Genomic DNA, 14,055 nt, shown 5'->3' on the forward strand with positions numbered 1-14,055 from the left:
TCACAAATGAAGCTGTTAATACTTTTAATAACACAAATAAATTATTTTTCATGCATTTGATGTTGTATTATATTGATTGTATTGTGTATTATTTCAGTTCTCCGTACACCTATAATACAGTATTACACTCATAAGAGGCCATTCTCCATGAGTATATATTTTTATTTGAGATGGTATCATACTGATGATGCTATTATGCATTTTCACATTATAGTGTTGTTACATTTTTTTTCACTCCTGCATAGACCTGATCAACATTTATTTAAAAAAATGTTTTGTCCATTTAATGTTGATTTAATTACTATTATATTTTCAATTTCTGCAATTTCGGTCCACCACACCTTTGACTAGTTACATTGTAATGCTACTTACACGTGAATACACTATTATTAATCCATTATAATACAGTAACATCAATTAAAGGAGGCCATTCTCCATGAGAATACTTTTATTTTGTTTTCATAGTGATATTATTATTATGCATTCTCACATTTTAGTATTGACACTTGTAAGTACTGAGTGCCACTTTTCAGTAAAAGATCAAAACTATTTGCACACCTGCACAGACCTGATCAACATTTATTTTTCATAAACAAAAGCATCATTTTTCATGCATTCAATGTCGTATTGATTTATTGTGTTGTGTATTTATCATAATGCAGTAATGACACTCAAAAGAGGCCATTCTCCATGAGTATAATATACTTGATAGTATAATACTGCTGATACTATCATTAGGCATGTTCACACTATAGTATTGTCAGTGTTACCTAAGTCAAAGATAAATATTTGCTCACACTCCTTATCAACATTTATTCTGCATCATGTTTCACCCCAGTTAAACTCGCCCACTGTCCGCGCCTTTATTGTGAAGGTCTGTGCCGGACATCCGTGTTCCCCCGGGCTGCTGCTGCTCTGTCGGTGCTGAAGCTGCTTCTCTCCCCGGCTGCGAGTCGCTCCGTGCGGCTTATTAACGCCCGGAGTTCATCCTAAGCCGGGTCGGTTTGTCAGGGGGAGGGTGGAACTCGCCGCGCCCGGGACCAGTTGGCTACCTGCGGGCCACGAACATGCCGGACATGTCCTGAGCCGCTGGTTGGAGCGCGGAGCCTCCGTGAGAGACGCTGCTCAGATGTAGCATGTTAGCTAGCAGCTAGTACAGTGTACACACAGCGTTTTGTTCCGGACCGGACGGACCCTGCATGACAAGCCGTGGCCGATGTTAAGCCCGGAGGAGGCGCAGGAACCGCGGCTGTTTTCTTGAAGGACGAGTCGAGGATACCTCCCGGTTGTCCACCTCCAGCCCCGGGGCTGACACCCCCACCCCCCTGGTCGCCGACCGATTTTAATGGCCGGAAATCCGAGGAGGGGCGCCGGACTCATCGGCTTGATGAAGGACGCCTTCCAGCCCCACCAGCAGCCGCTGCAGCCGCACCAACCTGCCGTGGTCGACAAGAAAATGGTGGAGAAGTGCTGGAAGCTCATGGACAAGGTATCGATCATGTACTCACGAGTGGAAATACGCGTTTTAAATGTAAATCCTGGAGCTGAAGCTGCGAGCAGCCGCTGCCACGTCCCTCGTTTCTCCAGCAGCATCATTAAGGGCACATTTGTTTGGGTATAACCTGAAGTTGTATATGAGTTAAACACACATTTCCCCCCCCCCTCCTTCACCTCCTGTGGATCTGACTTTATATACAAGAGCAGACACTTCTGTTAATGCTCATTGCATCAGGTTTACTCTCACACATTCATACAGAAAGATGTTTGAGATTTAAATTCACGTTTCCCCTTCAACTACTGCGAATCTGACTTTATATAAAATGAGGAACTGTACTACCACAAGCCTTTTGCGTTAGATTTACTCTTACACATCTTTTTAGAAAGATAATTGACATTTAAATTCACATTTCACCTTCAACTACTGTGAATTTGACTTCATTTAAAACGAGAAACAATACTATTAAAGCCTATTGCATTAGATTTACTCTCACACATTTATACAGAAAGATATTTGACATTCAAATTCAACTTTCCCCTTCACCTACTGTGAATCCAACCTTATATATAAAATTAAGCACTACTCCTAAAACCCATATCGATAGATTTACATCCGTACAGAAATATATTTTGATATTTAATTTGGCTTATAGACTTGTTGAGCTCCCTCTTTTTGGGGGAAACTGAATCCCAAACAACCTGGACGTACAGAGGACACACTGGATTCATGATCTAATTAGGCTAATTTACAATGAATTAGGTCACAGTGGCACTAATCTCTTTATCATTGTGCAATAGACTTAGTGGAAATCGCACTATATTTGGTATTAGATTAAGAGGTAGCGCTTGTATGGGGGATTTTGTACAGTATATACCTCGCTGGGTGTCACACTAACTGTAGAAGAGAAGAAAGTGGAGAGAGAGAGAGCGGGACGAGGAGATTAATTCAGGAGCCCTGGATTAAAAAGCGACACCATCACAGAGACGTGTTTATGATATAACCTCGCCCGCCTGTACGGCGCAAAAACGTGGCTGTGCTGCCTCATTGACACCCACGGTATTAATGTGTCATCGATGTCACATGGCTCCGACTGATCCCTTTCGCTGTTTGACCTTCTTAAAACTTTTTTATATATCTCTGCGTTACATGATTCCTCTTATGATCAAGAAGTGACTGAATCGGTTATTGGAGAATGTGTGTGAGTTCTGTCTGATGTGATACACGAGAGTGAAGAAGATTACCTTTTTTTTCATTTATATTCACATACGTTTCCCCAATGTTTGCATGTTGATATTACAAATATTCCTATTATTGTTGCCTTTTTTAATTCACCTTTTATATTCCGGCTCTTTCCCCCTCTGCTGCTGAAGTACGTTATTAGTTTGTTATTGAGTGTCATGTTGTTAAGCAAAGCAAACATTAAAAGTACACAGTGTGTCGCTGTCACTATTTATTCATTAACATCTGCTGTGTAAAAAAAAAAAAAGCCCCGCAAACCCTCATTGTTCCTGTTTTTACGGCCTGAGCAGAAAGTAGAATGCGTCCAAAGATCATATCAAAATAAACAGCTAAAGTTAGAATTCACAGTCCGCGTTCAGCTGAACTAAACACGGCAGGTGTGAAAGAGTTTAGTCAACGACATGTTTGGGGAACTTTGAGTCAAGGTTGATGGAATTGAAATGTTTTTATAATCACATATTCAAATTCATGTCACAGTAAAATACGTACATGTACATTACGGCTCCTGATGCTTCTGTTTCTCTAGTCCTGCATATTACAACTTGGCTCAGACAATTATTGTTTCTAAGAGTAAAAACATTCCATTCACAGAGTTAATTGCTGAGTTTGAGGAATGCAGCAGTGTTGCTGTAACAGCGTCGGATCGTGAGCCGTCAGATCTGCTCTCACCTTCTAGAGAAAACGCTGACGGATAGTAAAATTATTACCCAGAATGTCTATCGCAAGTATATAGTTAACAGACCCTGTTCTTATTTGTAGATCTCAACTTATTAATAAAGTGAGTGTGATGTTGTTATTATTATTATTCAGCCAAAATTATCTTTTTAGAGATGGTGATTGTCTGTCGATCAAGATCAAGACTTTTACAGAACTTATGTGCAGAGGAGAAAAGGAAACTCTCCTACATGGTGCTAAAAGTTCTTATTTGAAATAGACTTGTTGTCTTTTAATAACTTAATGTTTTACAAACTGGCATACATTTTGTTAAGTATTTTATTGGACTGGAAATCACCCGAATGTCCATGAAACCAGCTTTATTTCTCTAATTCAGCTGTTTTTGTTTACACTTAACAAACTGTCAAACTATCAGGATGTGAAGAGCGTATTTTGATTCATATCATATTTGTGACTGATGGTAAAGATACTAAATAAATATTTGAGTTTATCTGAATTGCACTAACCAGCCTCTCGGGTGTCATTTAGATTTATTGATAAGCTGATTGGATCGTTGTTGACTGATTGTGAGCAGGTTTTGGAGACTTAACTTCCCTCAGACTTAGGAGATACTTTCAGAGTTGTAACAGTTCAGGAGTTACTGTCCGAACATTGTTTTTAGGAATTTCTCCCAATAGGACGAGTTAGTAGCTTCTTTTATCTTTGGATTGTTTCATTGTTTCAGTGTTTCCAGTGACCTAATGTCATTAGGTCTAGTGTTAAGTATCATCATTTGGGCAAACCCCAGCTTTGCAAACAAGATAGTTCAATAAGTAAGTTTGTGAACACATGTATTCTCCCATGGTAACATTATATAATCATTATATTTTACTGACTTCGTAACCTTGTCATTTAGCTTAATTTTTCATGTTTTCATTTTGTTTGAGTCTCATCGGTCCATTGTGTTTCTTATCCAGGTGGTACGTCTGTGCCAGAACCCCAAGGTGGCGCTGAAGAACAGCCCACCCTACATCCTGGACCTGCTCCCGGACACCTACCAGCACCTACGCACCATTCTGTCCCGATACGAGGGCAAGATAGAGATCCTCGGGGAAAACGAGTATTTCCGCGTGGTCATGGAGAACTTGACCAACAAGACGAAGCAGACGATGAGTCTCTTTAAGGAAGCGAAGGAGAGGATGTTCGAGGAGAACTCTCAGCCCAGGTAAGCTGCTCTCGAACATGCACTGAAGTCTGGACTTTTTTGGAGGGGCTGAATGTGAGAACACTAATCTGCGAGTCAGTTGCTGCAGAACTTTTCCAGAACTTTTACTTCCAGCCCCTTTAGTCAAATTCAAGATTCATTGCGAGTGAGTGGGCATGTTGATAATGTTTCTAACAAGCATTGGACCCAAACAGAGACGTAGACGTCAACTTGGAAAGATGACAAGATTCAAGAGCTTTCGGAGATGTGGGTCAATGTTGATGTTCTATAAACACAAACGCTGTTTTCCAGAGTGTAATTCATACGTCACGTCCCTCCTCCTGCGTGCTCTACACACACGTCGCCTCTTTGTCTGAATGTTCTGGACATTTTCCTGTTAATGTGAACAAGTCCGACTGGGTCACGCGTCTGCTGCGCTCTTCTTTTGTGAAAGACAAAGTCGGGACATTTTCTGGAGCTCATGTCTGAAAACGACTGTAGACTCATGTCTTGATGAAGTATAATTTATTCTTCTAGGGCAAATACATGAGGATTTTAGGAGAAGAAAGGAGCTGTGAAGTATAATAAGTGTTTGAGTAACTGACAGATTGAGCTAATCATGATTTGACCATATCCATTAAATTGATTCTGAAAATCATTATTGTTTAAAACCTCTTGACTTGGCAGAGCTGTAGCTGAATGCAGCTACCTCCATGTTTTAAGTGGAAAGATTTGTACTTTAATTTACCACGGATCACACGTCTTTACACATCAGTGTTGCACGTAGTATTTTGGTTTTCTTGTCTAAATGAGTGAAAACCTTTGAATGGATCCAGTCTGTTGTTTTAACAAGGCTGAAACAAACCTTTCAGTGGGAGTCCTCTGTCCATTCTGTCTGCGTTACTGTTTTATTTCCAGGAGACTATGAGCAACATCATTTAGACACATGTCAGAGTCACTCATTTACGTTGCTCTGGCCCAGTTTCTGAACAGCTCCTCTGTCGGCAGTGACCCATTGAGATAATTATTGTACAAGTTTGGGCTTTAACCACTAGATCTAAAGAAAGAAACAATGACTGTGAAAAACACCACACGTCTATTTGAAGTTTCTGAAAAGTTTTTTCCACTTTCCATCACTGGAAAATGTCGTTGCAAATGTCGTGTGCGATCTGAATGAAAATCACTCAACTATGTGATAAAGCTGCGATTAAACTGTCGCAACTGTACCCGCTTCCTCTGTTTCTAAGAAAAGTCATGACTCGGCTAAAGTTCATCCTTCCTCTCCGATTTTTATCAAGTGTTTCCACAAAGATTCTGTGCATCAACAACTGGTCCAAGCCATTTAAAAAAACTAACTATAGCTAACTATAAAGTACACGATTCTATCATAAGAGTCACAACGTTCATATACGTATGCAGAGGAAACACAGCACAAGAAACCGTCTTTGCAAAAACATATCGAACATGAAATTATGTTGTTTTTAGTCAGTCTGGGTTTACAGATGTGTGCGATGTCAAAACAGCCCAGAATCTAAATATAATGTTTCAGAATAAAGAAAAGCATAAAAAAAAATGACACATATGAATGTGTTCTGCTTTTTGCTTGAGCAGAAAGAAATACAGCTTTTCTTTGGATCGACACACTTTATTCAGGTGTATTTGAGCAAATCTGAAATCATAAAAGACATGTAAGATATTTAAAAAAGTGAAAATAGCCTTGGAACATTTCACCATTTGACCCCGCATATTAAAATAAATGGACAAAGTGATTTGTTTGTGGTTGACTGATTTGTGTCCTGTATTCATTTGCGTTGTCTCTCTTCGTCTCCTCTCACTCAGGCGGAACCTCACCAAGCTGTCTCTGATCTTCAGTCACATGCTCGCGGAGCTGAAAGCCATCTTCCCCAACGGCCTGTTTCAGGGCGACAACTTCCGGATCACCAAAGCTGACGCTGCTGAATTTTGGAGAAGGTCATTCGGGGACAAGTGAGTTTCTGCTTGATCAATTATTTAAAAAAAAGTTGAAAAAATTAACTTGATGAACTAGTATTTGAACTGGTATTTAGAAAATTAACTATCACAGGTTTGTGCTTGTAATGTTCTTTGTGAATTTCTGTAAATCTAATTTTGCTAATCTGCTACTGAACTTACCTGATTAGAATTAATACATAGAATCTTAGTTTTTTCTTGATGTTTGGATTTCAAACCTTAGATTCCTATAAAACAAAACTGTTGCTTTCTGTTCCCCTTCCGCCCGTAAAGGACCATCGTGCCCTGGAGGACATTCCGTCAGGCTCTTCACGAGTTTCACCCAATCAGCTCGGGCCTGGAGGCCATGGCCCTGAAGTCCACCATCGACCTCACCTGCAACGACTACATCTCCGTCTTTGAGTTTGACATCTTCACCAGGCTCTTCCAGGTAAACCTGATAACAGTGTTTTAAACTATGAACCAGTTCTACAAAAACCCTGGTGTGTAAATTATGAGTAAATGGTAAAAGATTTTCACTTATAAATGAGTAAGAATAAAAATAACGCATTGTTAGAGAGATAAAACGTTTCCAATTTGAGAATCTGAGGTGTCGGAGAAGATATTCATTGACACAAGACTGTCAGTGCAGGTTGGGTCATTGTGTTTTTAGTGAGTCCAGGTAAAATCTCCTCGATGTCATCATACCACAAAAGATGCCACTGAGTGCTCTTTTTGAAGTGGAGGGATTTCCCCTGAAGTGGGCTTTAATGTGGTGGAGGAGTGTTAACTTTAGCAAATCTCAAAACAAGTTGTAAATCAATGTAATTACCATGAATATCTCTGTAGCTATTACATAAAATGTCCAAGCAACTGAGAGGGACTCACTACCATCCCGAATGCCGAATGTCACATTGCTGCATTTCTAAGCATCTTCCCACCACTTGTTGATCAGAGGAACAAGGTTCTTTTTATTTCTCAATGGTGGTCGAGTTAAATAAACCTGGAGACTTGATGAAATAATTCAGTTTTGTTTGTTTGTGTGTGTGTTGTAGCCGTGGTCGTCTCTTTTAAGGAACTGGAACAGTCTGGCCGTCACACACCCTGGTTACATGGCCTTCCTGACGTATGATGAGGTCAAGGCCCGACTGCACAGGTTCATCCACAAACCTGGCAGGTGAGACGCAGACATAGAACCACTAAATAAACTTCTGTGATTATTAGATTTTAAGGGTTTTTGGATTGAGAAGAGTGATGGTCCCAACAGTCAGATTTTCCAACTGCAGTAAACATGTGATTGCATGTGAACACTGTCTGTGTGCAGTTTGTTTAAGTTGTCGTCGTTCTGTCCTTCAGTTACATCTTCAGGCTGAGCTGCACCCGGCTGGGCCAGTGGGCAATCGGCTACGTGACAGCTGATGGGAACATCCTGCAGACCATCCCCCATAACAAACCCCTTTTCCAAGCCCTCATTGATGGATACAGAGAAGGATTGTGAGTCCCACTACAACCCAGTGTCTGAGCACCAACGTTTATATTTTGGGGGTATAGGATGTTATAGTTTATACTTGCCTCTAGGGACAGGTTAGAAAAGATGAGCGATCGCCATAATGACTCCAGAAAAGCTATTTTTATTTAGAATAGAGAAGGATAATCATTGTCAATTTCTAATAGTGGGGTTAGAGGCATTGAGTTAGTTTATTCTGGTTAAATATGTTTTTAAAAACACTGCTGCAGTATAACACACTTCTTTGCTCCTGATCCAAACAATTATTCTTTACCAATAAAAAGCTTAAAACATACAGTAGAAGTCCAGAAAAGATCCAGAAAGTGAAGCTAATGTGGAGGTGTCTGTATTCAGAAACCTTTATTCTCTTGAATGACCAGCAGAGGGCAACTGCTAGTCGTTTTAATAAATACTGAACTGTACGTGTGTGTGTGCTGTGTTTCTTTAGCTATCTGTTCCCTGATGGCCGTGCACAGAACCCAGACCTCACCGGGCTGTGTGAACCGTCTCCACAGGACCACATCAAAGTTACTCAGGTTTGACCTGCACACACACACACACCACTTTCATGTGCCTCATCTTACACATAAGCTCCACGTTTGGCAAATTAGTGCCACCATGTTACACTACAATAAGTCTTCCATACAAACGGCTTGTGTCTCCTCCTCTTCCTCCTCTGCCCCTGCAGGAGCAGTACGAGCTGTACTGTGAGATGGGCTCCACGTTCCAGCTTTGTAAGATCTGTGCAGAGAACGACAAGGACGTGAAGATCGAGCCCTGCAGGCACCTGATGTGCACGTCCTGTCTGACTGCCTGGCAGGTGAGACTGTTCTCTCTAAATCCTGAAAGACGAGGGTTGAGACAGACAATTACGCACCTTTGTAGTTTGAATGATAGCCTGTATGTTTTAGTCTCATATCTACAAAGATCTTATTTTGCTAAACTGTCCTTTTTTTATCTCCCTGTGTCGTGTATCAGGAGTCGGAGGGTCAAGGCTGCCCGTTTTGTCGCTGTGAGATTAAAGGCACGGAGCCCATCGTTGTGGACCCCTTCCACCCGAAGGCCAGCGGGGGTTCATTTGCTGGTTTCCAGGTGTCCAGCAGAGCAGAGGCTGCTGGGAATGACGATGAAGAAGACGATCGCCTGGAGGACCAGCACCTTGTCATGAGCAGGCTGGCCTGCACCAAGGTTAGAGGACAACACACACACACAATGTCAGGAAGCGCAATTCAAATCTCATTCTGGTTCCATGCAGTATCTGAAATGGTATGTGTGCTCAGGTGGAACGTCCACCATCTCCAGTGTCTCAGCTGCCCCCAGTGCCCCCCCGACTGGACCTCTTGCAGCAGAGACCCTCCGCCTCCCACAATGCACTGGCCCAGGGAGCCACATCCAAGGTATGTGTGTGTCAGTGTGTTAGTGTGTGTGCTGCAGCTCAACCATTAAACCACCGACTCACCAAAACCTCCAACTTCTCCCAGAGTTCCAAGGATGTGTGTGTTTACTGTGTGTGACTGTGTGTCTTCTGTGCAGATGGGAGCGACTCACAGAGACAAGCCTCTACCTCTGCCTCCATCCCTGAGAGAGTTGCCCCCTCCTCCCCCTCCGGAGCGCCCCTCCATGGTCGGCCAGGACTCCAGACTTCAGAGGAGACCCCTGCCCTCGACCCCCGACCAGCCCGCCTGGGCTTCCAACTACATGGTCCCACGTCCCGCAACCAAGGCCCTGTCGGCCCTGTCCTCCACTCCTCAGGGCGGCGAACTCAGCGGAGAGGGAAGCAAACCTCAGTCAGCGACCAACGCCGTCTACTGTCTGGCTGCCAGGTATGAACTCCACTGATGTGAGGTGTAGTGGACAGGCAGTAACACAGTGAGACAGGAACTGAGGAAGATCAAATGGCTTCCTCGGTTCTCACGCTACACAATTTTTCCCTTGCCGACAAATTTTGGAACTTGCTGACAAAAGCCCCAGATCGTGGCCAAAACTGTGTTTGATCAGAAGTCGCCAATCGAAGATGTGATTTCCAATAACTTTAATTTAATAAGGTCACATTTACATACAAGTTTGTGATGTGGTCTCAACTTCAATGTTATATTGTCTAGGTCAGTTTTGTATTTTCAATGTTTCAATGTTCTGAATCTTAATTTATAAACTACAAAAGAAAAGAGAGAGAATCCCACATTGCTTTGTGTTTTCTGATCAGGTCTCTGCCGGCTTCAGCCGTGTTGAGCAGCGAGAAGTCGTCCTCTGACTGCGAGGAGAACGAGTACATGAGTCCCACCTCTCTTCCGGTCACTGGTGCACCCTGGGTCATCACAGGCTCCCTGGTGCCCCCCCCGCCGACACAGGCAAACCAACACAACGACACCAGGTAAACAGGAGAACACCCAGTTTACACAGATTCTTATGTGTCCATGTTGACATGATTCGTGCTGTCAATTTCCTGTTGTACCAAATATCTGGAGCTGTGTCCAATGTCCACCAGGGAGCGCTGTTTGTCCAGAGTTGCTCCAGTTCTAAACCCTTCAACACATCCCTTACATTTTTTTTTAAACCCCTTTCTCTTTGAGGAGAATATGAAATAATCTAAAATAAAGGAAGATTGAAAAGAAATGCTTGAATGCGTGGAATAGTCTCTTTCTTAATTTATTATCTCCTTTTAAACAAGGTTTTATTCCAAATACTAAATATCTACTCTTTTACTTCCACTGAAATATATGTGATGAGTGGATTTCAAATGTTATTGCTTTACAGATGTTTCTGCTTTATTCAGGATATTTTCAATGATCTAATACTAATCCCAAATACAAGCATTGAAATAGAAAGACAAAGGTTTACAGGATTAGATTTCCTGTGAAGACCAGACATAAAGAATAACCTATAATAACTCAGTTTTTCTCTGTGTGTCTGAGCAGTGAGGCGGCTGAGAGCGACTCTGATGACCCTCAAGTCTACGAGTCCATGTTTAACATCCAGGCTCAGGCTGGATCCTGTGAGACAGCACAGACGTCTGATCTGGGTAAAAACACAATGAAATGTCCTTTAACCAATATGACCCCTGTATGGAGCCTCTAATATGAAGGCTTGTCGCTGCAGGTCGTCATCACTGTGCTGTGTATTTTTCAGACCCCCCTCCACCTCCAGTAGCCGTCCCTCAGGCCGAGAAGGAGGACACGAGTGTGGAGGACATTTACGAGTATGACTGTCCCCGACCGGTCGTCCCTCCGGCCCCGACCAGAAGAACCGTGTCCGATATGAGCGGCCCCTCAGCGGCCTTCAGCATCGACGGTGCTGTAGAAGCAAGTATGTATCTCTACCAGTTTTTTTCTACAAGGTTTTTGGGAATCCTCTCAGCACATTGACCCCCTGACATGACTGAAGGGAGAAGTTATCATGTGACTGAATGATCACAATGTGGTTCATGATTGTTTCTGATCCACTAAAGAGTCTGATCACAGCTACAAAGTCAAAAAAAACAAAAGGCCAGACATTATTACAAGCTGCTATTCATCATCTTGTAAAACTAAAATCTGTGTAACATTAACACACTTCCTCCTCTCACTGACTCCTCTTCTTCACCGTGTGTCTCCAGGTATGTTTGCCGCAGCCGTCGAACCTGAACGCCCCCCCAAACCTCTTCCCCGGCGAGCCAACTCTGACCGGCGGCCTCGGCCTATCAACCGTGAATACCCTGCTCCTTTGCCAGACCTCCCTGGTCCCTCCTCTGCCTCCCCTCCTCCTCCTGCTGCTCCTCCTGCTCCTCCTCCTCCTGTTGCTGCTCCTCCTGCTCCTGCTCCTCCTCCCCCAGCTCCTCTTCCCCCAGCTCCTCTTCCTCCAGCTCCTCTTCCTCAAGCTGCTGCGGCCCCGGGCCCTGGAAGCCTGGCGCTGAACGGGGAGATCGAATGCCTGGTGTCGCAGGGCTACTCCATCCAGGACATCCAGAAAGCCCTGATGATCGCCCAGAACAACCTGGAAACGGCCAAGAACATCCTGCGCGAGTTCGTCACCATCCCCTCGGCGACGCACATCGCCACATAGTCGCCCCCGGTGACGCTCGTCCTCTCCGTGTGGTCTCTGTCTTCACTCTGTGCCATTATCATGGATAGCATTTAACAAGCACTTTTTTCTGCAGGGCCACAAGTACTTGCCAAAAGGCTTTTCTGTGAGGAGCGATGCTGCGTTCACGTCATAGCAGAAGATGAACGAGGGAACGGCGACATCTTCTGCATCTCTTTAATGAAATACACATAAAAAGTCCCATTTAACAAACTTCAGTGGGTAATGCTTCTCTGAGAGGAATTCTGGGGTGAAATGATAGGATTTAGATTAACGTGGACGGTTGTAGACATAGTTTTCTTTCTCTTGTTTACTCATGTTTGCCATTTTGAGATTGACGTTTTTTGGCCGGCGATGGCAATAGCACCTTTCACTTGGTTTGTGTTATGACCTGAATGCAGCATACGCAGAGAATCAAAGCCTTTGAATGTGTGCTCTCCGTAGCAGAGCTTCGAACCCTGCTGTACCTCGCTGAGGTCGCCTCGCGCTGTAGCGGCGTTCCCCCCCCCGGTCCGAATACCGTCTCTCATTAAGCTACACTGATGTCACCTCTGTGGGTCGTCCCTCTGCTGGCAGCCGCTCAGTTTGGTGCTTTACAGGCTTCTTGGCAAAATCGTGGCGTACGAAGATGTAGCGACACGAGTTCTGGTCGTAGTGATTAACTCCGTGGTGCGTGTGCTCATGCTAACGAATGTGAATGTTCAGTTGCAGTATCGCAGGGCTTCGTGTCGTACGTGTCACCGTGGCTCGCTCTGTTATCTCGATGGTTTTTTCGGACACGTTGACTCCATATCTCCTCTCAGCTCTCGAGTCACTGACGGATCTGTATTGAAATAACAAGTTTAATGTTTAAGTACTCTCATAACGTGTTGTGCTGAGTGTGGTACTAACAATGGCTGAATTCGTTGATAAGTTCATTGTCTCGTTAACTCTCTGGAGGCTGATTTTATTTAGTCAAAGCTTATGTATGTATTCTCATATAGTTTCTTTCTAAGGAGTGAAAAGACATTTAAAGGCGAACGGTTCGATTTCCTCTCACATGCTAATGTTCCGTATTTATACCAGAACAATGAGAATCTAATTGAAAGGGTTCACACTGAGCTCCCCTGAATATGCCAGATGCCCCAATTTCAGACTGATCCTAGATCTGCCTCTTGGTTCGGATCAGCAGCAGAATTTAATGGATTCTTGCTCGACCCAGGTCCCATCGTTCCACCAAGTTTTGTGGAATTTCACGCGGTATTTTTTTGTGCAAACCTGCTGACAAACAAACACCTGCAGATGTCGTGTTGTCATGTGGACTCAGGTACTCGGTGTTAAGTCGGTGTCACACGATCTGATGCTGAAAGGACACAGAGGGATGATGTAATCACGACAGCGGCAATGGTTGTGGAAACATTCCAGATGTTGAATGTTCCTGCTCATCACCACCTGACTTACACTGGATTCACATATAACCCAGAGTTTTTGATATTTTAAAATCGGTTTCCGAACTCGTTTCCCCGAAGCTCTTGTAGATCTCGGATGTTTCAGTCTCTCGGCAGCTCGTTAAACTCGTTATAGGACAAACCTTAATAGATGAGATTTCCAACCATGTAGTGAGATCTCACCGTCAGCTGCCTGTGAATAATTTACTGATCTGCTCAGTGACTGAAACGTCGGATCCGGCCTCATCTCAAAGTCGTTCACATCTGCTCTCCGACAAAGAAACTTCAAGTGAAGGCAGGAATTACACAGAATCCTCCTGTAAAGTTGTGAATGTCCTCAGATCAGGTGTTTAGGTTTCTTTCCAGCTGACTAACGGTCACGCTCCGGGCGCCACACCTCCACCTTTTTATGATGCGTCGCCTCATCAGCGCGGTTTTGATGTGATCTCTACGAGGGATCGAGCATTAACCAAGCGCAGGATCACAGGCACATTTAGTGAGT

The 14,055-nt window shown here is 43.5% G+C and overlaps 1 protein-coding gene across 1 annotated transcript; it reads left to right on the forward strand.

The window, feature by feature from the left end:
- The first annotated feature begins 888 nt into the window (after positions 1 to 888).
- LOC117773983 (E3 ubiquitin-protein ligase CBL-like) lies at positions 889 to 13,853 on the forward strand. The gene is made up of 15 exons (XM_034605954.1): positions 889 to 1,489; positions 4,369 to 4,616; positions 6,435 to 6,581; positions 6,858 to 7,014; positions 7,619 to 7,740; positions 7,920 to 8,057; positions 8,519 to 8,606; positions 8,759 to 8,890; positions 9,049 to 9,258; positions 9,351 to 9,467; positions 9,604 to 9,893; positions 10,274 to 10,441; positions 10,986 to 11,089; positions 11,197 to 11,373; positions 11,663 to 13,853. Exons 1-15 carry the CDS (start codon positions 1,346 to 1,348, stop codon positions 12,106 to 12,108), a joined length of 2,688 nt encoding a protein of 895 aa, XP_034461845.1. The 5' UTR covers positions 889 to 1,345; the 3' UTR covers positions 12,109 to 13,853.
- The last annotated feature ends 202 nt before the right edge of the window (positions 13,854 to 14,055 follow it).

This window comes from Hippoglossus hippoglossus, chromosome 14, assembly GCF_009819705.1.
Source record: "Hippoglossus hippoglossus isolate fHipHip1 chromosome 14, fHipHip1.pri, whole genome shotgun sequence".
NCBI lineage: Eukaryota > Metazoa > Chordata > Actinopteri > Pleuronectiformes > Pleuronectidae > Hippoglossus > Hippoglossus hippoglossus.